Genomic DNA, 23,490 nt, shown 5'->3' on the forward strand with positions numbered 1-23,490 from the left:
AAGAGGGGGAAAACAGCCTGCATACTGATAAACCTGAAATACATGAAAGGGCTGGGGAAGAACAACCATTTGTAGTAGAAATTAAAGATTTTTCGGTAGGACGAAACAATCCCATGGCAAATCTACCACTGGTTTGTTCTTGCCGAGTTTCAGAAACACCAGTAAATGCCGTGTTCATCACCTGCATTCCCCTTCATCGTGATGGCATTTGCTAGGGTGTCTCTCACCCCCTGCAGGAACTCAATTCCACCATACCCCTGAAAAACTATTTTTGGAGTCTAATACAGTAAAGGGGTTTGTACTTTCCCCAAAGTAAGAGGTACCTCAGTTATTTAAAGCTCAGCAGCCTCTCCTGGGCTGCTCCGTGGATTGATGTGACCACACAGGTGTGAACCACCTGCTGTACCTGTGAGAGTGGATCTGCCATGCACTATCCACTTGCATCGCTGCTGGTATGGAAAATAAAATGAAACAGGGAGGCAGCCTCAAGAGCAAGAGCACAACCTGGCTGGCCAGTGGCTGCTCTGCTATGAAGTCAGGTGATTCCCCAATATTCCATCAGGAAATGCTCCCTTCCCGAAACCTAGCCCCGCCAAGAGGCACTGCTGTGATCAGTGCTTGGTCCCACATGGAGTTTCTTCCCCCAGATGTTTTGGCCATACTGGCTGCAGGAAGGACTCAGGTGACTTAAACCAGGCTCTTCTGTAGGGCCTGAATACCACCAAGTACCACCACCCCTGGTTGTCTTGCCCAACAAGACTGTGCAGAGAAGCACCGAGCAGCACTGCCCCAATGCAAGGACAACCCCGGGATGGAGCAGAACTGTTCCAACTGATTTGCTGCTCCTGCGTTTATCCTCCAGGACTGGGAACATCTTGTTTAACACGTGCCTCACCCACCTGCTCCAAGTCTTCTGGCTTTTACCCAGCATGATGGGACTTGGACACGCACCGTTTACATGGAGGCAACACCAAACCCCTAAGCCCAGGCCATGGGAAGGCTTTGCAAAATTCACTGAAAATTAATTTACCTATCACATCAGAGGTGGTTTATTTTCCATGTCAACCTCTCCAGCCTATTTTGTGGTTTTCTGTATTCCTGATTGCACTCAAGGGATCTGAAGGGGGAGGCTGGAGGAGAGCAGCCAAGTACCAGTGGGCCATTGGCAGAGGTGGGGCGGGAAGGACAATGTGGCCAAGGATGGTGAAGGCGCTTGGCATGTGCCCGGAGCAAGAAAATAAAGAGACAGCAAACAACGACTGAGAAGGCCTAACGGGGACTTGTTTTACTCTTTGACATGCTACCAGCAGTTTTTAATCTCAGAAAACCCAAATTAAAAAAAAAAAGAAAAAAGAAAGAAACAAATTAAGGAAAGAAAAATATTACAATGATTAAAAGATACGACACGTGAAACACTATACTCAAATCATCCACGTGTCATTGGCTACTTTATACAGTAGGCACAAAACAGACCTGCAACAAATGTCAACCAGTGATGTTTCTGCCCCTAAACAAGTACCACCAGCCTGATATTTCTAGTCAGCCGCAGCTGCATAACCTTTGTGCTTAAATTTCTCAACTTAGGCCTCCTTTCTTCAGCATTGCTCACCCATGCTGTAAAGGAGTGGAGACTCATACTGAAGATGTTAATGGAGAGAGGAACAACAACGACAAAAAAAGAGAGATTAATTGTACAGTACATACATACAGTATCTTCTAAATCGTGATCAGTTGTTTATTGGTTGGCAAACAAGCTTCACTTTTACAACAAATATTAGTAATGAGGTCATTCAACTGTTGAGACCATACAAAATGGATCATAAATTAAAAAAAAAAAAAAAAAAAAAAAGAAAAAAAAAAGAGAGAAAAAGAAGAAAAATTCATACTCCGTGCTGCTAATTTACCTCCAGAAAGCCTATGTTACTTAAAAATCTGGTCAAATAAATAAATTTCCTGTTAGGAAAAACAATGAACAGAGGACTTCTTTTTTTTTTTTTTTTTTAATTAAAAATCACTGCAAAGTACTTTTTAGCTCACTACGCGTCAATCTATTTTCTTCTTAACCACTGCAGTACAAGTGCCTAAACCAGGGACCAGACTGAGCCGAGAAGGCCCTTTGCTCCTCCAGGGAAATGGCCGTCTCCTGTAGAACCCCCACTAGGACTACAAAACCCCCTCTCAGCCCCTGGATGTGACCCGAGGGCCTGGCTGAGGGGCTGCTCGCCAGAGATGCTTCACAGGATTATCTTCACGATCGGTTGTGCACTGACAATGAGGAAGTTTGCCCTGCTCTAGTCTGCCAAAAGGGCTGCTGGCAACATGCCGGCTGAAAAAGGTTATACAGCGAGGAAATTAAAAGACTGCCTTGGCTGAAAAGAAATGGTGATGGTGTTATTAAAAATGGTCCTTAGAAAGTGATGTTTGGGTTGTTGTTGGTTTTTTTTTTTTTTGCCCAGTGAGATTTTTTTTTTACTGGGATGGGAAGGGGACAGAGGGAGGGAGCAGTGGAAGAGGCAAAACAAAATTAAAAAAAAAGAAGAGTTATGAAAAACCTTGCTCCTACTGGTAGACAAACTTACAAGACCAGCACAACAGAAAAAAGTTCTTATTTTTTTTTTCCACTACATTAACAGGGACGCAAGTTCTGGAGGAACAGAAAGCAGACTATATGTGCAATGCTAGTATCTGTACATTACATAGAAATTGTTCGCTTCTCTTTTTCTGCCATTAGTTTTTATCATCCGTTAATACAGCAAAATGTAAAATATGCCTTTAGCACAGGATTCTAGGATTCCCTTCCGTCTCATTAAATTTGTTTACGTTTTGTTTGCTCCCACAGCAAAGGGCGCTGCAGTGAAACCAAGTTGTGAGTGACCATAACCCATGATGTGATCTGGATTGGTAAGAAAGAGTTTTGCTAGCTTGTTTTACGCAGCGCTCCCACCTAGATGCGTCATCGCTACTAGTTTCAAATGCACATTTTTTGGCCTTTTTTTTTTTTTTTCCCCTCTTAAATCAGGTCCTCGGTATTAAGAGCAACACAGCATCAAGGATTGTTTAAACAAACACGGCATAACTTGAGAAGGCCACGAAGTGTGCCGTTATCTATCTCTTTCATTAACATAATGAAGTCTGTCTGGAGGGAAGAAGGATGGGAAGATAAGGGGGGCACAGCAGTTACTGTCCTCTCCGGGCCGGCCTAAAAATTCCAGTAAAAAAAGTCTGAGAATTTCCTTTTGAACAGCATGAAGATTTAGGAGTACACACAATATTACCACTGTTTGGATTAACTCAGAATAGTAAACCGAGCATTACGGAGAGGCTTTTAGTCGTCTCTTTGTTTAATTTTTGCTGAATCTTCTATAGACTAGTGACCAAGTGAGCGGGTCCTTTTGCATTGCCGTCCGGGGAGGTTCCCTCTTTGTTTGGCGGGACTATAAAACCGTCGCTGCTGCCTCGACCTAGCTGGTAGTAAGTGTGTAGCTGATGGACGTGGTTCCTGGAGCCAAGATTGGGCATGCTTTTGTAGTAAACATCGTCGGCATCGCCACCGCCGCTTTTCGCTGGTGGAGGATCGGTCTGGGTGCTGGCGGTGACGCTCTCTGTCATGGGCATGCCAGCCAGCGCGGGCATACTGGTGTAGAGAGAATCCCTGTTGGGTGACTGCAGGTCATCCGTGTGCTCGTTGGTCAGCAAAGGGAAAAAGCTCTCGCTGTTGTCTTGCGGGATGCGACGCCGACTGTAGAGGTGGGGCTGGTGGTTGTCGGCCGAGTATACCCGGGGAGGCAGCAGGGGGGCGTCCGACTCCTCGTGGATGAGCTCCAGGCCCAGGCCGTCCTCATGGGTGAAGGAGGTGGCGTCATCCAGCACGATGGCATCGTCCTCGCTCCCGCCGCCCACGCTGTTGACGAGTTTGTTCATCAAGTTGCGGCTCTGCTCGCTGGAGCGCTCATGGTTGTTCAGGTAGGAAGGGATGTAGTTGGAGGTGAGTTCCTTCAGGATCTTCTTCTCGAGGGCGTTCTCCGTGTGGTTGTACCCGCGGTCAAGGATTTGCACGCAGTTGCTGAGGTACTCTCCGCTGGCGATGCTGTAGCTGTTGCCGTGATTACCATTCAGTGGTAGAGTATCCGTGACACTTGTATCCCTGGCATTGTTCAGAAGCCCCTCTGAAAAACATTACACAAGAGAGGGTGACTCGTACAAACAGGACACTCATGCAGGATGTGCACACTCAAACCCCCTTCCTAGGGGCAGCTCCACCTAACCAGCTGGTGGTGAAGGGCTTCCCACCAAAAAAAATGGAAAGCACTGTCAAGTGTGTAACTTGATGTGGCAGTATCCAGCCGGAAGGATAACCTCTCCTGGCCAGTATGCTCCTGCAGCTCTTGCGCCCTATGTATTCCTGAGGGAGCTGAAAAATTCATAACCCTGGGCTGGTCCCAACTGCCCTGGATCTAGGAGCTTTGGATGAAGGGGGCGATTCCTCGCTGCTGAGGGGAAAGTATTTGCAGCCCAGGCTTATCACTACCAAAACTTTGGGAGCGTATCCTTCCCAAAGGGGAAAAAAAGAGTCTGCTCTCCCTTTTGCTTGGCAGGCTGTCAGGATAAATAAAGACATAAGGACTGAATGGCAGGATTCAGGGAGTAGCAAGGGGGAAGCACAAAGTGCTTCCTGGGCCAGGATTTTCTGAAACAAGGTTAAAAATGTCCTACCTCTTCTGGCTTAAGGGCATAACCAAAATTATTTACTCCACACTGGCCAGGTGGGGATTTTCTAATACAATTGATGTTGGAAGCAGCTATTCTGGGGGTCTTGTGAAGCCTCTAAAAATAGCTCCTATTCCACCTGCAAAGTTAAAGCAGTGGGTTCAGCAGAGGGTACAGCAAGTACCATCACTGCCATGGTATGGCGGGCTCACGGGAACCTGAGAGGAGTAGCAGGGTCTCGGGATGGCCCTGCTCTAACTGCCTATTGTATCTCCATAGGTGTCTCAATGCTGACAGTGCAAGGCTGGAGCTCAGCTCTTTCCCAAAGCACTGCGGGAGATGGCGAGGAAGGGCTTTGAGAGGAATGCCAGCATGATGGGGCAAGGGAGAAGAAAATCAGGCCCAGCAGTTAAGCCACCACACTTTCTTTTTTGGGATCACTCGTCTCCTTGGAAGGAGAGCAGGTGTGGGGATGCATGAAGCAACTTATTGACCTCTCAACTAAGGGCTTCAGGCATTGCCAAAAACTGGCAAGCCACTCCCAGCAAGGCACAGTGGATCAGAGAAGCCATTAAACTGACAATTCCAGATGAACAGTTGCTCATACCATGCTTAGTACATGGCATGTGTACCTTCTGAAAATACAGGATTCAGTCTATATCTGCGATGGAGTAGTTGCGGTATGTCAAGGGCTGGAAAGCACTACTGAAGGCTTCTTCTTGCTTTTGAGTGAAATGCCCCAAATGTGTCGGTCACCTCTTAGGTTTCTGAAGCTTAGAGGGTGCTGCTGTATCCTGGGTTCCCCAGCAAATGAGGGAGCTATGCCAAAAAATCAACTAGCCATCACAGACATAGAGCAAAGCCGTTGATTTTCACGGTGAAAGCTCTCCAACCAAGTCACGACGCTTGGGGAGAAATGAAAAGTGAGCATTTTTGGGGGAGGGCTGTATGTAATGGGTGACAGGAACAACAGCATCTGTTTGATGGTTACGTTGAGTAACGCATGCATTGAGGCACTGAGCACTGTGCTCCTGTTGCCAATGCATAGATCTGGGGTTTGGTGCAGAAATAAAATGGGAGGCATCGCAGGTGAGAACAGAGTGGGGGCTGCAATGAAACGCGCCGTATAAAAATGCCATGACCTCGCAAATCAAAACATGAAGTTGGAAAAAAAAAAAAAAAGAAAAGAGCATACACAACTAAATGAGAAACTATGCTGGGTAAACAATGCCACAGAAATGAGAAATAAACAGAGAAAGCATCATCTAATCTCATCTATATATATATGCACACATACATATATATATACATACATACACACACACGCATACACATATATATACATATGTCTATTCATAGTCTTTTGATTTCAAAACTGTGAGATTAATTTCCTTTATTAACTACATCATCTATATGTGATGCAATAAAAGTGAACTAAAAAAAATTACATTTGATATGCAATGTTTAGCTTTACTCCCATACTTGTCTCTCTGTAGGGCTCTAAACGACAGCATGAAGAAAAGGAAAGAAAAAACAACAAGTAAGCTTACAGCGACAGTAGGAGAAACATGAGTAAAAAGCAAATTGATGATATGCAGAAGAGAGTTAACAGAAATAATTTCCACTGCCCAGAATACATGAATTTGTTACAAGGTTTATTTCAGGTTAAAAATATTGACATTTTAGACAGAAAAAAAAATATTTTATGCACAATATTCAATAGTCTACATTTTTATTTAAAAAAATTATCACATTTAAATTGTTTTCCAATGCCATTATAAAATGTTCAGCGTGCAACACAAATGAAGAAATAATGCCAGGAAATTTAAGAAAAGTTTAAAGCTGGTAACGGTCATGCTTGAAAAGACAGGCACTGTCATTGTTACTTCCAAAGTCTTAAAATGAATGGCTTTACTTACTGTTAGGTATAATAACCCCTGGCAGTTGAAACTGAAATCTGTTTCCTTGCTAAAAATGTTTTGCCGTCCATCTTTTGCAACAGTGCTTTGTAAGAGTATGACTTTGCTCATCATGGGGCTGCTGGCATTTTACAAACTTTGATAAGTCTGATTCTTACTTTAACCAAACATATGGCAAACTACATGGACTTGGCAAAAAAAGAAATGAAAAAAAGAGAGGAACAGTAGTTTGAATAATGGCATTGCTAAATGAAACTATTAAGAAAGGCTTAAAACAAGGAAAGTCAGAGAATAAGATGAAGAAGCAGTGATAACGCTCAGCTTCCCACTCTTCAGTGGTCTGTGGCATGCTGGATTTTAAGTAGAGCTTGTTAATGGTAATTAATGCTTGTGAACACCTCTCAAAATTAGTTCTGACAAAAGGTATTGGGATGTTTTCCTGCTTTGGAGAGACTGAGCCAGTGTATGTCCCTCAGCTTCCAATGACAGTGAGCACTCAGCCCCCCACCTACTATCGCCTCTTTCCTCTACACTCTGTGTCCTATCAAGGACTGACTTACGCCACTGAAACATGGCATTTTGGTCTTTTAGGCTGTGATCCCCTCCTCTTTCCAAGGGTAATTTTTAGGACTTCCTGCCCCTGGTGATTGTCTTCCACAGATGTGGCAGCTTTGGCCTAAGCAGAGACAGTATTTTAAAGGACGTAACTGGGGAAGGGGAAAGACATAGGTGGACCAGACCAGTCCCTTGCTCCTTAGGGTGTCCTGCCCCACCCACGGCCAGCACCGGAAGTGGTACATGAAGGTACAAAAGAAAAATCACAGCCTTAGTGATGTGGAATGAGTTAGCTGGATGGTGTTAGCTAACAATGCCTCACTGCACACCAACCACAGCCAAGGCACACCCAGAGATGATGACAGCATCTACTTTTACAATGCACTCTCCTTGCTTTAGCATTCCTGCTGGTGCAGCATCTGTAAACCCCAAAGGGCCACCAAGACCACTTGGCCTGCTTGGTTTTGCTACCCTTCATTTCTGCCACGGGATCTGCTAATATTCACAGTTTGTAATTGTCCAGGGACCTAACCAGATTGAAATCTAATAGCTAATAGCAGTTCTGCGGTCATTAATTAACTTGCAGCCTCTTGAAAAGAATGGGTTGGGTTCTTCTCCCTCTGAAGTCAATGGCAAAGCTCCAGGAGCTTAAATGGGACCAGTGCTGGTCCCATTCTCTTTCTTCACCTCCCACGGATGAAGCCTGGATAGGTTTCACTGCTACTTATCTAACTGTGTTGAACAGAATAGCACTTGCAAAAAAATTACACTATTTTTTGTGGAATAACATTCTGTTAGCTCAGGTAATGGTATCAGATTCTAGTATTAAATTTTGAAGAACATAAAATTATTAAAATACATTTAACGTACATTTCTGCCCAAATCGCCTGGGCTCAGTTGAAGTACCCAGACCTGAACATTAGGACTCCTCTTAAGGCAAAAGCTGACCCAGCATTACCTGTTGCCATTTGATTTAAAAGACTCCCACACCTCAAGGTTATCATGCAAAAAACTAGTCAGAACATCAAAGCTCATTTCAACATTTGCAGTACACTGAAATTCTTAACATTCAGAGCATTTCATGTTTAACAGTAGCCCCTTTTAAAAAAAGCATTCTTGGAAGCAAGTTTATTGCACAAAGTTAGCATAGTTTAGGAAGTTAATAAACAGCAAAAAGGTCAAATGTATGCTTTCCTTGTGCTTTGAATGCAAATAACCTACTGATACAGTTCAACATCTATTTCTGTCATAAACAACATGCTGCCATAGAGTACCAAGGGGGCTTTCCTGCTTGCATTATAACCATCATTATTTTCCCTTTCTTGGATATCCTTTACTGGGAAGTGATGCCTTCATTGAGAGTGGAGAGCTGACAGAGTGCTGGCACACTTGCACTGGAAAGCAGTGCAACTCTGCAGTGATCCAGACACCTTACAAGACCAAAAAAACCCCCCAAAAAACCCACAGAAGGGGCAGAGCAGGATGGAGTCAACAAGAGACAGGAGCTGTCAGAGCTCCACACTCCCCACCTCCTCCTCAGGCCCTACTTAAACACATCTGCCTCTCCCTCACAGAAGCACCAGGACATCAGCTTACAAACAATGTCCCTTCCCACAGAAGCCAGAGCAGAGACAAACATGTAGGTGACAAGAGAGTGACCTCCATAGCAGAAACCTCCATTAGGTACAACTGACTCTAACTGTCTCTTTTCTGTTGCCAAAAGGGGGATATCAAAGATTATCTAGATTCACTACACCTTTTTTCTATTACTCTTTCTTCCCCTAGTTGCACAGATAAAATGTATGAATGCAAACGGCAAAACATTTCTTATCTCAGCTCTGCTCTTTGGAGCTGGCCTACACCTCTTGCTTCAACTGTCATTTTTCTTAGAGATCAAGGGCAGTTTTGTTTTACTTTGCATTCTACTCCCTGTGCAAGCCAGTGCACTGCTGACCACATTTCTCTAGGCCATTTCAAATGAGAGCAGCTTTGGCGGCAAATGCCAGTTTAGCTTCACTTACCTTCAGCGGTGTTCCTGTTTCTGAAATGAATGGTTTAACAAGGAAATGCACCGACAACAAAGAGAGGAATGGATGTGTCTGACAAAACACACACACACACACACAGGTCCAAAACAATGCGAAAGCAAGCAGACTGAATAAGAAAAAAATCAAAATCAAAATACTATGAATAAAACTGAGTAAAACTGACAAAAGTCTTTCAAAGTGAACTGGATTGCTCATGGAAAAAATAGCATCTGGAAGATGGAAAGATGCATTGAAATGGAAGGAAGGGGAGGGGATCTTTTTTTTTGTGCCCAGTTCCAAAAAAAAAAGTGTGTGTGCGTGGGGAGAGAAAAAGAAAAAGGAAGAAAAAAAAAAGAAAGAAATGGGCCAAAATAAGCCACAGAAAATGGAATTCTCACTAGAAAAATTAGAGAGAAACTCCAGCACACCTTGTGCGTTGTACATGCTGACAGAAGGGTTGTTATAGACCGCCGATTCCCCGAGCAATGTATTATAAGGGTTGTTAGTGCCATGAGGACGAAGCAGAGCATTGGTTATAAGATGATTAGCCATGGCTCCTGGAGCAGCCCGATAGAAAGACAGAGAAAAAAAACAACAAAAAAGGTCAATCAGGCAAATGTGGTATTAAAAAAAAGGGAAAAAGAACATTCAGAATGACAACAGTTGAAATAGTCCTGATTACAAGCAGCCAGCTAATTAGACTCGGAAAACTGTATGCCACTAAAGCAGAACAGATGTTACTGACGATGCACAAATCCAAACCAACGCAAAAGAAAATGTATCAGAAAGCGGATAAGCTACATTTATGGTGGTTCCCCAGTTGCTCGGAGTGTAAGCAAGGCTGCGCCCACATGCTTGCTACAAAGAAAGAAAGGAAGATGGCAGCCTACACAATGTGGGGGGAAAAACTCTCCGGAAAGTGCCAAATGAATAATAAAAAAATATATATAATGACTAACAGACAACAGCACATTCAACTCCCACTATGTGCTAGGATCTCTTTTACCACTCCTTCACAACACATCTAAATCAAAAAGGCAGAATTATAGAGAAAGGATGGAAAATGCAGCCTCTCCAAAGGCTTTCAGCATTTCTCAGACAGCAGCTGTTTCTCATGTCTAAGAGGGCAAGTTTCATTTCAGCTGTTTCTTCACCATCATGAACATCCACAACCACCTGAATCCATGCTGGAAGGTGAGAGCACTACAGCTCCGTCTGGCTTTTTTATCAGGAATGAGTGGCCATGAAGTGCATGTCTCAAGGCTCTCTGTGTGCCCCACAAACACTTTGTTTCCCCACTCCTGCACCTCTTTGCTGCTGTTTCCAAGCACTCAGCCCAGCAGTTGTCCTTTGCTCTTTGGTTTGTCCCTTGGAGACGCAGCCTCTGAACCTGTGCTTTTCGGGATCATCACGGCTTGGCAGGTGACTGCTCAATTCCTATTGCAGGCATCAACCCAGAAAGCAAAGTCTCCCCCTACCTTATGCCTGACCTACAGGATGAAAAACCCTTTAGCCCTTGTTCTGAACCTCTTCTAATCTCCAGAGACATGACGGAATAAAAAAACTTGCCCTTCAGGGCCGTTCCCACTGAGTTCTAGAGCAGGCAGGATGACCACGGTTTTTAACCACCAGGACTAAACTGTAAAGACAAAACCTTTCCACCCAGAAACTAAGTCATTGGTGGAACAACTAGAGCTAGTTAGGACAGGACTGTCAGAGGGCTCAGGTGACTTGACTGTCACCAACATCCCATAGCCTCAACCCAAATAAGAAACTGAAGAGCCAATCCTCAAAACCAGTAACCCTTTCAGGAATGCTTTTACCATTTTTCAGGAATGCTTTTCTGAGGCATGGAGACCCCATTTACCTCTTTTAGGTGTGGAGGTGGCCCCGTGCCGAGGTGAAGGCTGCCTTTGCAAGGTGTGTAGGGCACTGGGTACAATCTCTTTGGATGGAGTTGATGAGGATATGTAAGCCCTGAGGGCCTCTGGCTGATACAAATCCCTTTAGCAGGGAGTTCTCTGAAAGCTCACACCCACAGAAAGGCAAAATCTGGCCAAACCTCAGGCTAGGTGGAGGCTGCCTCCTGCCGTGTTTGTATGCAGGCCTGGGATGGCGTTTCCGTGTCTTTGCAGGTAGAGGAGAGAGCAGACTGTTTCTTGCCTCTCCCCCATCATCCCCCAGCACTTCCCAGCCCCAGGCGTATGGCATTAGCGGATCACTTAATCGGTCTTTTGAGCACAGGACAAAGTAGAAGGCAGCGTTGTATGGGGGCTGCATGCCAGGGAGGCTCCTCAACACATGCAGCTGGAAAAAAAAGACTTGTTTTCTCTCACCTGATATTTTTGTCTATGCTGATGGAAAGCAAGATGAGCTGCTGTGTTTGAAAATAAGGAAACAAAGCTGTCTCCTGTAAGAAAACATTATATGAACGCTTAACTAAGTAACCTTGAATGTAACTAATAGGTAAATGAGTCAATTCTTTCTTTCTGGTAATGTGTTTTTTCTCAATCTCACATACTTCTGGGATGAGAGACTGAAAAAACCATTTCTTCTTTTGAGCCAGTTTTATACCAGTGAGCACTAAGGCCATTAAAATTGTTTCTGCTTTCATCCCACTTTTAATCAAGCCAGGCCATAAAAGATTCAAAAAGGGGCTCACTTTTATACAAGTAATGAGAATGTCCAGAGTTAATGCCAGCCATAAACTCAGAAGTGATATAATCCTCCCATCTGAGATTTAACTCAATCTCCAACTCAGTCCCCATGAGAATTGATATGAAAAATATATCCATGGTGGGCCTTTGAGCGCTTTAGCTTGAGGTGCCTTTAAATGCCAGCTGCCAGAAAGAGCATCTCATTCAATATATCCACAGCCTGATCTTGTCTAGTGAGCCCCAGCAGGCAGGAACAAGCTGATCCCATCATGGCTGGGCAGGAAAAGCTGTTTTGCATGAGGAATGCTCTCAGATTGTGACAAGAAAGAAGGGATCAACCTGTGTAAGCACTTAAATGTAGGTTTTGCTTGCCTACACTTGAGAGCGTGTTTGGCTCTGGAATGAGCTGAATTCACACAAATATGGCCCCTCCAGCCAACTTTTAATACAGGTCCATGATTCTGACTACAGACTCGGCAAAAAAAGTTGAAAATACAGAATAAGTCAGTCATTTTTGCTCTCAGGTGTGTAAAAGACAGGGCTCGGTACGACAGCCACCCATTCCTGTATGCAGCAACTGAGCAAAAATACGCCATCTTCTGCTTTCCTCTCCCTTGATTTCGTTAAGGTCTTTTAATTTACTGTTCAAATGCCATTTTCAATGGCAGTGCTGAATAAGTCTTCTGGTGCAAACCCAAAATAAACACTCTGCTAACATGTTCAGATATCTTTCAGTACTTTCTGAGACCCAGCTGGGCCCTAAGCACTCTGCAGCAGGTTCCCATCATGGTGAACTCTCAAGCTTCATACTCTCTGCATTACACAATAAATGTAACTTTGGCATCTTAAATACAAAATTATATGTACCCTGTAGTCATAAATTCAGGCTCTTGTTTCTTACTAACTGCTCTTGAGTTGCAAAATTCCCAGCCTAGAAGGGTGCTGAGAGAGGACTGCATCCAGCGTCCAAAAAGCCCACAGTTAAACCATTTGATAAAATAGTAGTACAACCCACCACCCCCCAATCAAAATAAAATAAGCCCTTCCCCCCCCCACACACACAAAAAGAAACAACAAACCCCTCATAATTTGGTTTCTCTTTCCCAGGAGAGAGAAAGAAAAATGTAATATCAACCATACATTTAAGTATCATCCTGACTTTTTTATACCACTTTATCATTGCTATAGCAACCAATGGAACTATTAGGGAGAGCGGATTAGGTCTGCAGATGAGGCAGGAGCAGAAGGAGCAGGTAGACTACGGAACTGTGACCTCATTTGCATGAAAATGGCCTTGGTAATAGAAAGCCAACAAAACCCCAATAAAGTAAGCATAGATGATTGCAGCATGCTCTCCCAAAACACCATGGGGGACAGCAAAGAGCAACACTCTGCAGTCCTGTGTGGGGGTGTGCATCACTGGGGCTGCAAACATAAAGGTCAGAGCATGTCCAGGGGCCCACGGAACAGAAAGATCAGGGCTGCAAGTGCCTGTCGACCGCCTGGAATCTCCTCCATGTCAGAGCACTCCTGGGATGGGACCCTTGGCAGCTGTCTGGCCCAGCACTGGCAATGTGCCTAATATCCTCAGCAGGCAGCAGTTATCATCACTTACTTTTATTTATTCACTTACTGCTGGATCCTCGGCTCTCAGCATCTGCAGTGCAACACAGATCTCTCCCAGCAAGCCCCACAGCTCTGTGTCCTCCTTGCTTCCCTACATTCCAGCCCCTATACAAATCTCTTCTTTGCCATCTGCTGAACCACCTAAGCCCAGCACACAGCCTAATTCTTTATTTAGTTGGGGGGACTGCCTTCTATCCAGCTGTGCTGAATCACCTTCAGCTCTGTTAGCCAAAGGCACCCTGCTGAAAGCAAATGGATTCTGTTTCCAAACCCCTATCATGCTGTGTACATGTGGGAGCATGGATTTGGGGCTGGGAAAAAGATGGGTTCAAACCCACAGGTTCACCTTCTACAGCATGATGGTATCATCACAACCAGCAAACATTTAACAGCAGAACTCACATCTCTACAAAAATATTCCCTGCTACACTGGTACAACTACAGTCCCAAGTCTCCTTGTTCTTCTACTGGTAATTCAACCAAAGCTCAAAGCAAAACAGAGCTACCAGGTCAGCTCTAACATCCAAAATTACACTCAAATTCGGGTTTCTGGAAAGGCCAGTGCTCAGTTCGAGGCTTCCTGGCAGTAGAACTCCTCAAGGGAAGGATTTGCAGGCTGTGATCACAAGGAGAAAGAGATTATGGTCTTTCAGAAGGCAAGCATTCATTGGGTAATACACAGATGCTCCTGCCCCCTCACAGCAACAGTGATCCTCCTGATTGAAGCACCACAGATCCAGCCATCCTGGATTTAAAAGGTCAGGAGAAGCCACGGCCTGTGCTCAGGGTGCAGGGGGAGATCTGGAAGGTTGCACTTTTGATTTGCAAACTGAGGAAAACTGTTAGGAAAACCAACCAGGACAAAGAAGACGAAAATCACACCATTTTTAACATCACTGTAACCAGACACAAAGGATTCAGATAGCTACACTTAGCTGATTTCTGTGGCTATGAAAGTAGGTATTATTTTAATGACAGTATGCAACCAAATGGAACATTTTATTTCCTTTCTAAGGCAGAAATTATGTCCTTGATGCAGGACAACAGTGAATGTAGCGATAATTTTCTGGAAGAGATTTGTGTAATGACTGTATGGGAAAACTGCACCTTGTTAAACACAAGTATGGTTTTATTCACTCACTGAAAGCAAAGGATGAAAATTATGATCACAGGCACATGTTGCCAGACTCTAGACTGCATCACTCAGGAATAAAATTCCAAAAAATTTCCTGTGGGCAGCTGGCTGACACAGACACACAGGTTACCTTGAATCATCTGCGTGGTCTACCCAGCTGGAAGGGAAATGGGTTCAACAGCCTCTTCAGATTTTCTGAATAATACTGTCACTCACCATGCTCTGCCTGGCTGGAAGGATTGGAGCAGCACGGCTTTGACTGGGATCATCTGTCTGAAGATGGTATTCTGAAGAATACCACCACTATGTATCTTCTCTGACTTCTGGTCTTTTCAATTGCATACCTACCAAAATAGTTTTGGTATGTGCATTTTAGCAGGGGATTGGAGAGATTCCCCCACTGCCCAGCAGATGTGACAGAAGAACAGTTTTGCTGAGAAAGGAGAACGGACCAGCTTACAAATTTAATTATGAACTATTGAGTGCTTAAAAAATGTCTGTACAAAATCCGTATTGTCCAAATTAAATGTTTTCGCTTTTTGTCCCAGAAGAGTGGCCGATGTGAAAGCTGACTTTGACTTTTTCGTATTATTTCAACTTTTTATTAGAGTAGAAACAGAAATAGTTTAGAAAAAGCACACTGGAGTCATAACAAAATATTTCATTGTCTCTGACCCAGCAATTCGTAAATGTAGATTTTCTTGGGCTTTTTTGTTTGTTTCAGAAGAAACTGTTGTGTTTTCAATCAATCTCAATCCTGTTTCCACCCTATTTTGCCAGCAATGCAGCTCCTTTTCTGCAAGGTAAGGGCACAGTGCTGTACTTCTGCCTGCTCTGATTCCTGAAGCACCCAGCTTATCTTGTGGTTCACTCCACCATGAACCAGGTCCCTCAGTTTCCTGCATGTCATGTCCTTGACTTCAGACTACCCTGCAGGGACAAGTGACAGCCAGGAAGAACATGGACCTGAAGGTGGCACAGTTCCTCAGCTATCAGGGGAAATGGTTTAGCTTGGACACAAATGATGTGGTATGAGCACAGTCCTCCTCTAAGTGCCCATTAAAACAACCCCATAACACACGCTGCCTTACCCTAAATGTAGTAAATAGCTCAGACTGGGATGTCACTGGAACAGCCCCTCTGCACTGATTTCAGTTTGTAAATTCTGGTTGGTTTTATACCTCGCCCAGGATTAGCTTTTTCTGTTTTTCTCCCAGAGAAACAAAAGTAGGTTTGTAGGAGTCAAAGCTCTAGTTTTCTTTGAGACTTTCCTTACCAGCATTCCACAGTGTCCTTTTCTACAGGTAGAGCTTTCAAGTATTTAATGAATTCTGGTCTTCCATGTGTTCACAATTTGTTCTAACAATAAATGCAATTATGAAAAGCAAAATCACACATATTTGCTGGAGGACAGCAGGTATTTTCAGCATTTTTCCAAGTTCCTTCCAACAAATGCTCTGACATTTAGATTTATCGAGCTCTGTTCTTATAATAGCCAACAGGATTCAGTTAATAAACTTCAATAAACTTCCCTATTAAATTTCTCTCAAATAGGTTTGTTGTCACTTGCAGCATCTAATCTATTCATTGTGAAGCTATTAATACTGACTGCAGAGAAATGGAGTTTCAGCAAATGAGGTTGTTAAGCTCTGGGCCATCTTCTGCCACATGAAACATCCCGTGCTTTATGCACAGACAGAGGAGTAAAAGTATTTCTTTCTCCTTTTCTTTCCCCTTCCTTTCTTTGGCAATGATTTCAGATGACAAACCTCTGCTGGATTACAATCTGCAGGCCATGTTCAAAACACACAGCTATGCTAGTCCACATCAATTTATTAGTATTTGCTCACTCGCTAATTACTTTTTCACCGCCTGAAGCAGAAACACTGTCCCAGGATGGGACATTTCTTCATACCACCACTACCCCTCACAAGGCTTTATACCACACTGTATATGAACATGCATTATCCTTAATTGTTCCTGATTATGATTATTTCTCACTAAACCTGAGGCCTTAGCCAAGATGTGCAGAGAGCCCTGCCTGTGGTGAAAATTGGACCATGCTTACAGGAATCTATAAAAGCAGCTATGCTTCCTTCCTTCCTTCCTCCTTCACAGTCATCATATTAAGATTGCTCTGCAGCAATACTCTGCCAGATCTAATACTCCCCAAAGCCTGCTCTGATTTCAGAAATTGCCTTGCCCTTACTTTTCCTCTTTAAAGCCGATCCACCTAATGACTGAACTTCCAATTATATGGCTGTCAATCCTAAAATCAAAGCCAGTTCATAATATCTCCCAAAGGAAGAATGTCATGTCACTCACTGAAATCACTGCAACAAATCTCAGCTAACTCAGTCCCAGGCTGCAGAGAGGCAAAATAAACCAGGAGAATACCAACAATGGGATTAATTTTGCACACAGGCAGAAATAAGAGTTAAACACCCTAAGTTTTGATCCTTGATGCAGAAAATCATAATTTTTCTAGCATAAAATGAACAGCTGATTGAAAACAGAGGGGGGAAAAAAAGATAAAAACCACCAGAAGCAATTTGCTAGTCCAAAAGGCTGATGACTTTCCCTTACAAAGAGAAAATATTCCTCTGCTGTTACCTACCTGGAACTTCTCTTTACTTCATATGTGATTATCAAGATGGGTCATTTTGAGGCCAGTTGCTGACATTTAGCCAAACCAACAGTTGCTTAACAGGGTTGCAGAGATTTTTTTGGCTTACAAACAGCAATCCCTCATGACTCAACTGGTGCAATGGCATGTGGATTACTCCCTCCAAATACACACTCCATCTGGGCAATGGGCCCCAGGAAGGGGTATCCATGGGGTCAGGGGAGGGTAAGTGTGTCTGTAAGAGTTACAAGAGGGAACAGAAGAAGCAGAAGGGCAGGGAGGATGAAACCAAACCGCTTAATTAGGAAAACGACAGCAGTGGTGAGATGGGGAGGTAAAGGAACAGCTTCCTGCAGTGGATAAAATGGAAGTTTTGAAGTCCTGATATCAATTATGTTATTTCTTTTGCAGGCTGTCTCCGGAGTCATGAGCACTCATACAAGCAGCCAGGGTGCTGGGACAGTGAGCACCCTTGAACACCAGTCTGCCCAGTGAAGAGCTGGATGAGAGGCTACAAAACAGGCTACAGGCTGCCTCTGGATTATCAGCCAAGTGCTGTCAGGGATTCTACCCTGCTTCTCGCCCCTTGATTTCCACCAAACCAGGGGACACTTACACACCTCAAAAAACCGCCTTCTCAAGTAGCAGCCTTGACTTTAAAAACCAGAAACTTGACATCTAATCATATTCCAGAGGGGGAGGAGACTGGCACTGCTGACACTGTTGCTAAACCAGAGGCCTCCAGGCTCCAGGACTTGACAGACTCCAGGATCCCTTGAAACACAGAATAAATTTCCCAGGACTAAGAGTTTTGCAATGTGAAGGATGATGCTCAAGAGCAAGGACTGCTGCATCCCTCAGGTTCCTGCAGCACCTTGCCCCTCCCAGCTCAGCAATGGTCAGCACAGACAACATTAGGCACCTCTCAGCATTCTGCACAAAGAGACAGATTTGCGGGGAGAGTGCCATGTTTTAGATTTGAAGCAATGACAATGAAGAAGTGAGTTTTGCACGTTGACAGATGATGGTCTCTCAATGGTCACTGAGGCTGCTGTCTCTGCCAAGGGCCATCACAGGTTCAGCTTTGATAACTCCTCTACATTTACATCCATCAAACCCTGAGCATGACTGCAAACAGAGCTCAAAGCTTTTAAAGCATCTCCAGGGGGTGTTCAGTGTTAAACAGACTCGGCTCTTGCTCTGCACCACATACTCAGCTGTGCAGTGATGGTAGTCACAAGACCAAATTATCAGCAGAAGACAGACACTTTCCTTTAGTCCAGTTGTCTTTGAGCTGTTAAGTGCTCAGAAACCAAGAATAATGTGTATTTTTATATCCATGAATATTTTGTTGAGTTCCCTTTAGGCACCTACAGATGCATTTATGAACAAGGAGAAAACTGTAGGCACCTTGGACACCCTGTGAGTCCTCTGCACTGAACCTGCTTATCCCAGAACCACGACAGGTTTAAGAAATAATGGAAAAAAAGTGACCATCAACACTGCTGCCAACATGCATATTCATATAGCCACAACTCACTAATTTAAAATAAGTCCTCACACCCTAAAATGACCTCTCTGAAAGACATGACATGAAAGCTGACTGACTTAACAGGATGAACTGGGGCACTGTTTGCTGCCAACTGTAAAAATACAACAAATGGAAAGAAAACAGAGGAAGCGTTCATTCTTTAATATCTTCAAGCCACAAGAAAGGCTGTAGGTGTCACTCAGAGTTGGTAAGAAGTGCGTAGACAGACTATGATAGATCATTAGGTGGTGTCCTCTGAATATCCTATCAAGATGAGCAGAGGCACTTCCATCTCTCCTAGAACTTGGCTGCTTGCTATTTGTTTTATATGCAACATAAATTCAGCAGAAATGTCTCTATCATGCCGGTCACATTAATCCATCAAGGAGCAAACAAGCATCTTGAGAAAGGCTGATGCATGACAACAGTAGCACTTTCACTGTCCAAATTTCCACCTTTTCTCTGCTTTATCTAGGCAGCAAGGAGTCAGCATTGGCAAATGGGTCATAATGACCAGCAATTGCAGTTTGAAGTGTACCAGGGATGGGGTTTGGGATCCCTGGGGAATCGTTCTGCCCCCCCCTTTTTTTTTTTTTTTTTTCCTTTTCCCTTGTCCCCTCCTTGCCTGTGCTTTTTACCACGCCAAATTGCCCCGTTTTCACTGCTGTATTGGTCAAGGATGTCCACACCATGGCACCCACCACCTCTGCAGACAACTGAACTGAAACTTCTTGATCTTGCAACACTGAGACACATCCAGCCCTCATCTCTCAGCAGAAAGGGCAGACTTGGTGACCAAAACCTGACTCATTGTACCGTCTCAGTGCTAACCTATACCTCCTGTCTTCAGAATGACAGTCTCCTACCAAAGGAAGAATTTCACCTTCTACTGGTGTTTTCTAAATAACAGCTTCTGAAAAATGGAGAATGTATCCACCTGAAAATAATTCTGCAACACACACAGTTTTCCCCACTGAATTCACAGTGCAGATACAATTTCAGCCTGGAAATCACAGCTTAATTATATTTTTGGGTGGGTGGAAGGAATTTGATGGGAGATTTCATTTAGGAAACAATCAGGTCTCGGTTGGGTTAGAAATCAGGATATTAATGTTCTTCATTTTAATTTTCCTCTCTGACTCAGATTCCCACTGTTTGAATTTGAGCTCAATTTGTTCTGTTCATTATGAAGAAATCCACATGAATTTGACATTAAACTGATTACCTCTGAAAACAGTAGCAATAATTTCCCTTTTTCCTGTGTGTGTTTCAGATTAAGTCTTTGTGGTTGATATAAAAACACAGAGGAGAAATAATAAAGCAAAGGGAAATCAAGTATTTATTCTGGAATGCTACCCAAAAGAGGAAACATGCAATGGCACTTATGTATTTGGGAAGAAAAAGCGAAGGGGAGGGTTGAACAATACCCTCATTTCCATTTCCCATTTCGGCCCATTTGCACGAGAGCAAACAGGGAATGATCACGGCCTTCCCAGTCAGGGATCATCTCTCTTGTTCCAATACTGGGGCTCTGAGGCTTTGTGATGACTCTGATGGGGTTTGCTGGCAAGGGCCTGCTCCCTCATGAAGGGATCTTTAGGGCCACATGGATGAATCTGTATTTAAGACTTACCATCCTTCAGCAAGAGCTGCCAGGGGTCCTGGGCTCCAATCTGCAAGAGCTTTTGAGGTCCTTACGACCCCCATAAGCCTCGGTGATCTTGGTGAGACCCACCAGGAAGCCACAGCCCTCCTTGGCTCTGGGCACCCAGTCCTTGCCTTGTGTCTGTCTCCTGGCTGGGTCCTGGACATGGGTTGTAGCTCAGTTTCCAGCCTTGCCTCTGCCAGTAACTCCTGGTGGTCTGGGCTGGACCCTGGACCAGGTACATCTCCTCACCTTGTCCAGGACTGCCTCCTGGCCTAATCTCCTGGCAGAGTGAACCACCACTGAGGGTTTGGATTGTGCTGGACTGCTCCTCAGCTCCCAGGTGTTCTCCCTCATGAAACAGCTCTGCTCTTACAGCTCCCTGCTGCTTCTTTTCTTTCAGACAAGTGGAGCAGCAATGCAGACCACCAGGAAGTCCTCCATGGATGAGGGTGGTAGGGATGGTGAGCAGGACTTTGGGGTTGGATGGACATAAAGCATATCTATCTATATCTATACCTATATCTATATCTATATCTATATGGTAAGAGGTGTACATACTCCTGTTTCTAGAGCAGGACTGCTATTGGGATAAATTACTAAATTTGCTGTCTAGTTTATAAGCTAAGAGTCAGAGCATTACAACAGGAGAACAGCACTTGACCCAACACAACACACTTCTGGAACAGCTTCTGCTCTCCATGAAAACTGGTGGCTTTACCCCAAACCCTACTATTTCCTATTTACTATGTGCTAACTTAAATTGATATACACAACTCCATCTGAGCACTTTCCTTTAACAAAGCACTGCCTTGTACCAGTGACAAAGTCCTTTGTCTCTGCTGCTCTTGAGCCTCACCAAAACAAGGAATGGTCCTTTCTTTAACAGATAACTTCCACTTTTCCTCTGGGAAAAAAAAAAAATATTACATACATCATACCACCACCTGCCTGAAAACCTGAAAGGTAACAAAGTACCACACAGTTCATGACGATTTTTCTTCTCTCCCATATCCATACTGTCTCATATTCCAAAGAGAGACAGTAATTACTGTATAGCCTCTCACCTAAGACATGGATAAAAATAGGCTGGTGTCACATTGCTGCTTCATGCTATGACTGCTTGCAAGGCTGGCTGAGCTATCCCAGAGCTTTCTGACATTAACATCCAAAGGTACAAACAGACCCATCCCTCACGATTCTGAGGTGGCCAATTGGATGCACCCAAAACTCAGGCAAGCTCTGTTGCTTTTCCTTCAGACATTTCATACACTTCATTCACTTTTCAGCCTTAAAAGTACTAAACTCCAGCAAACAGTCCATCCTACATTCAGTCCTTTTGTACTACTTTTTCAGCACTGCATTCAAGTGCCTGCATTACCATCACACACCAAACACCCTGCAGGCAAAGGGAAACTTCTTTTTCCTACTTATGAGGTAATCAGCTTGGTTCAGCTTTTACACCTCTGAAGTTTTCAGCACTAGGAAAAGAAATGTAGAGCACAGGCTGGATGTGAAATACATGCCAGAAGTATGCAGCCAGACCCAGGGTGTGAAAAATTGGACAGAGTTGCAGAGTGGGAGTGCAAGGAGCAGGAATCCCCCTGGATCCTGAAACTGAGACCAAGTTCATGGGATGGAAAGGCATGCTCTTCATTTGACAGTGAAAAACGAAATCCACAGCCAGTTTCTCTTCCTGATTTCAGTGGTATAACCACCCCAAATCCACAACACTACTAAGCCATAATGAGCAGCAAGGGGAAACAAAGCCAGACATACTTTTTATTAATCAGTAATTAGACGCTACCTTCAGGAAGTATCTGAAATAGTCTTGTACGCCTTAGGACAGAGTAAAGTTTTCATTACAGAACACATTACATCAGGCAAGTTTGGGGTTATGCCTGAAATTCCTGGTGTGATAAATGAGAATACGAAAAGTAACATTATGGTCAATTACTTTGGCAGGGAGAGGGAGGAATAGTAGATAAAAGAGAATATGAAGCTGGAAAGAGCCATAAGCAGTGTGTTAGCTGCTAAATCAGAAAAAGACAGAGCTGTATGTCTAAAGGAGGGATGCACTAACACAGACACCATATTCCAGACTGATGCCCAGAAGGTTCATGAAGGAAGAAGGGATGAGATGTCATACAGAAATACACAGGACAGCTAGGGGAGTCTTGTCTGGGGTGTTATCATGTGGCAGGGGCCTATGAATATGATCAATGGTATCAGAGAAAAAAAAACAGGTTTCAGTGAGACAGTACTCCAGTTAGAGGATGTCTCACTGCCCCCCCAGCAGAAACATGAAAACTCAGTGCTGGCCCAGGACATGGAGAAGTGGAATTAAGCTCCAGGACCTGGATGCAAGGACAGTTCTGGGGACAAAGGATCATTTTTTTCCTGTTTTAGAACACAGACTGCTCTCTGAAGGCTCTGGGGAAAATGCCAGCACACATAGACTGTTTAACTTGGGATGATACAGATAATTTTGTGCCCAAGTGTCTAGGCTGGAGGTGCTGGAGTGGGAGTTTTGAACAGGAACAGGACCCAGTTGTGTCAACCCCAGACAGGGAAAGCTACTGACCATACAGATCAAGGCTCACATTTGAATCCTCCAAGCCTCACTAGCATGCTTGTAAATAAAACATTAATGAAGCAGCTCCTTTAAAGATGAATATTTAAGTAAATATTTAGAGTAAGATAAGAACTGTGAAAAACACATTGCCCCTCTGCTCTGTCCAGGCTGTAGTTCTCTGTGGAGAGTTTTCTCTGTGGAAAGCTCTAAGACCAATGTTGCTTTTTGGCTGAAATAAACAGGGTAAAGGGAGAAATACCTGGAGTCCCGTGCAGCTGAGATTACTGTTGATGTCAGTGTATTTCCACATGGAACTGACCACCTGCTGCTTTGGAGATGATAGCTCCCATAGAAATGTTTTTATTTAACCTCTGCTTAGCAAATACTTCTGTTTACCAGAAAAAACAAACAAACAAACCAACAAAACACAACAACAAATATTTTACCTGCCTGACTGCAGAATTGTAACACTTACTCAAGTCACTTC

The 23,490-nt window shown here is 43.9% G+C and overlaps 1 protein-coding gene across 1 annotated transcript in view; it reads right to left on the reverse strand.

The window, feature by feature from the left end:
• Positions 1–1,262: 1,262 nt before the first annotated feature.
• Positions 1,263–23,490, reverse strand: part of ADGRL3 (adhesion G protein-coupled receptor L3) — a 480,164-nt gene continuing 457,936 nt past the window's right edge. The window contains exon 23 of the mRNA XM_066317961.1: positions 1,263–4,166. Within this exon, the coding sequence (XP_066174058.1) occupies positions 3,361–4,166 (806 nt within the window). The 3' untranslated portion in view covers positions 1,263–3,360. The remainder of the gene's footprint in view (positions 4,167–23,490) is intronic.

The sequence above is a fragment of the Sylvia atricapilla genome, chromosome 4 (genome assembly GCF_009819655.1).
Source record: "Sylvia atricapilla isolate bSylAtr1 chromosome 4, bSylAtr1.pri, whole genome shotgun sequence".
In the NCBI taxonomy this organism is placed as follows: domain Eukaryota; kingdom Metazoa; phylum Chordata; class Aves; order Passeriformes; family Sylviidae; genus Sylvia; species Sylvia atricapilla.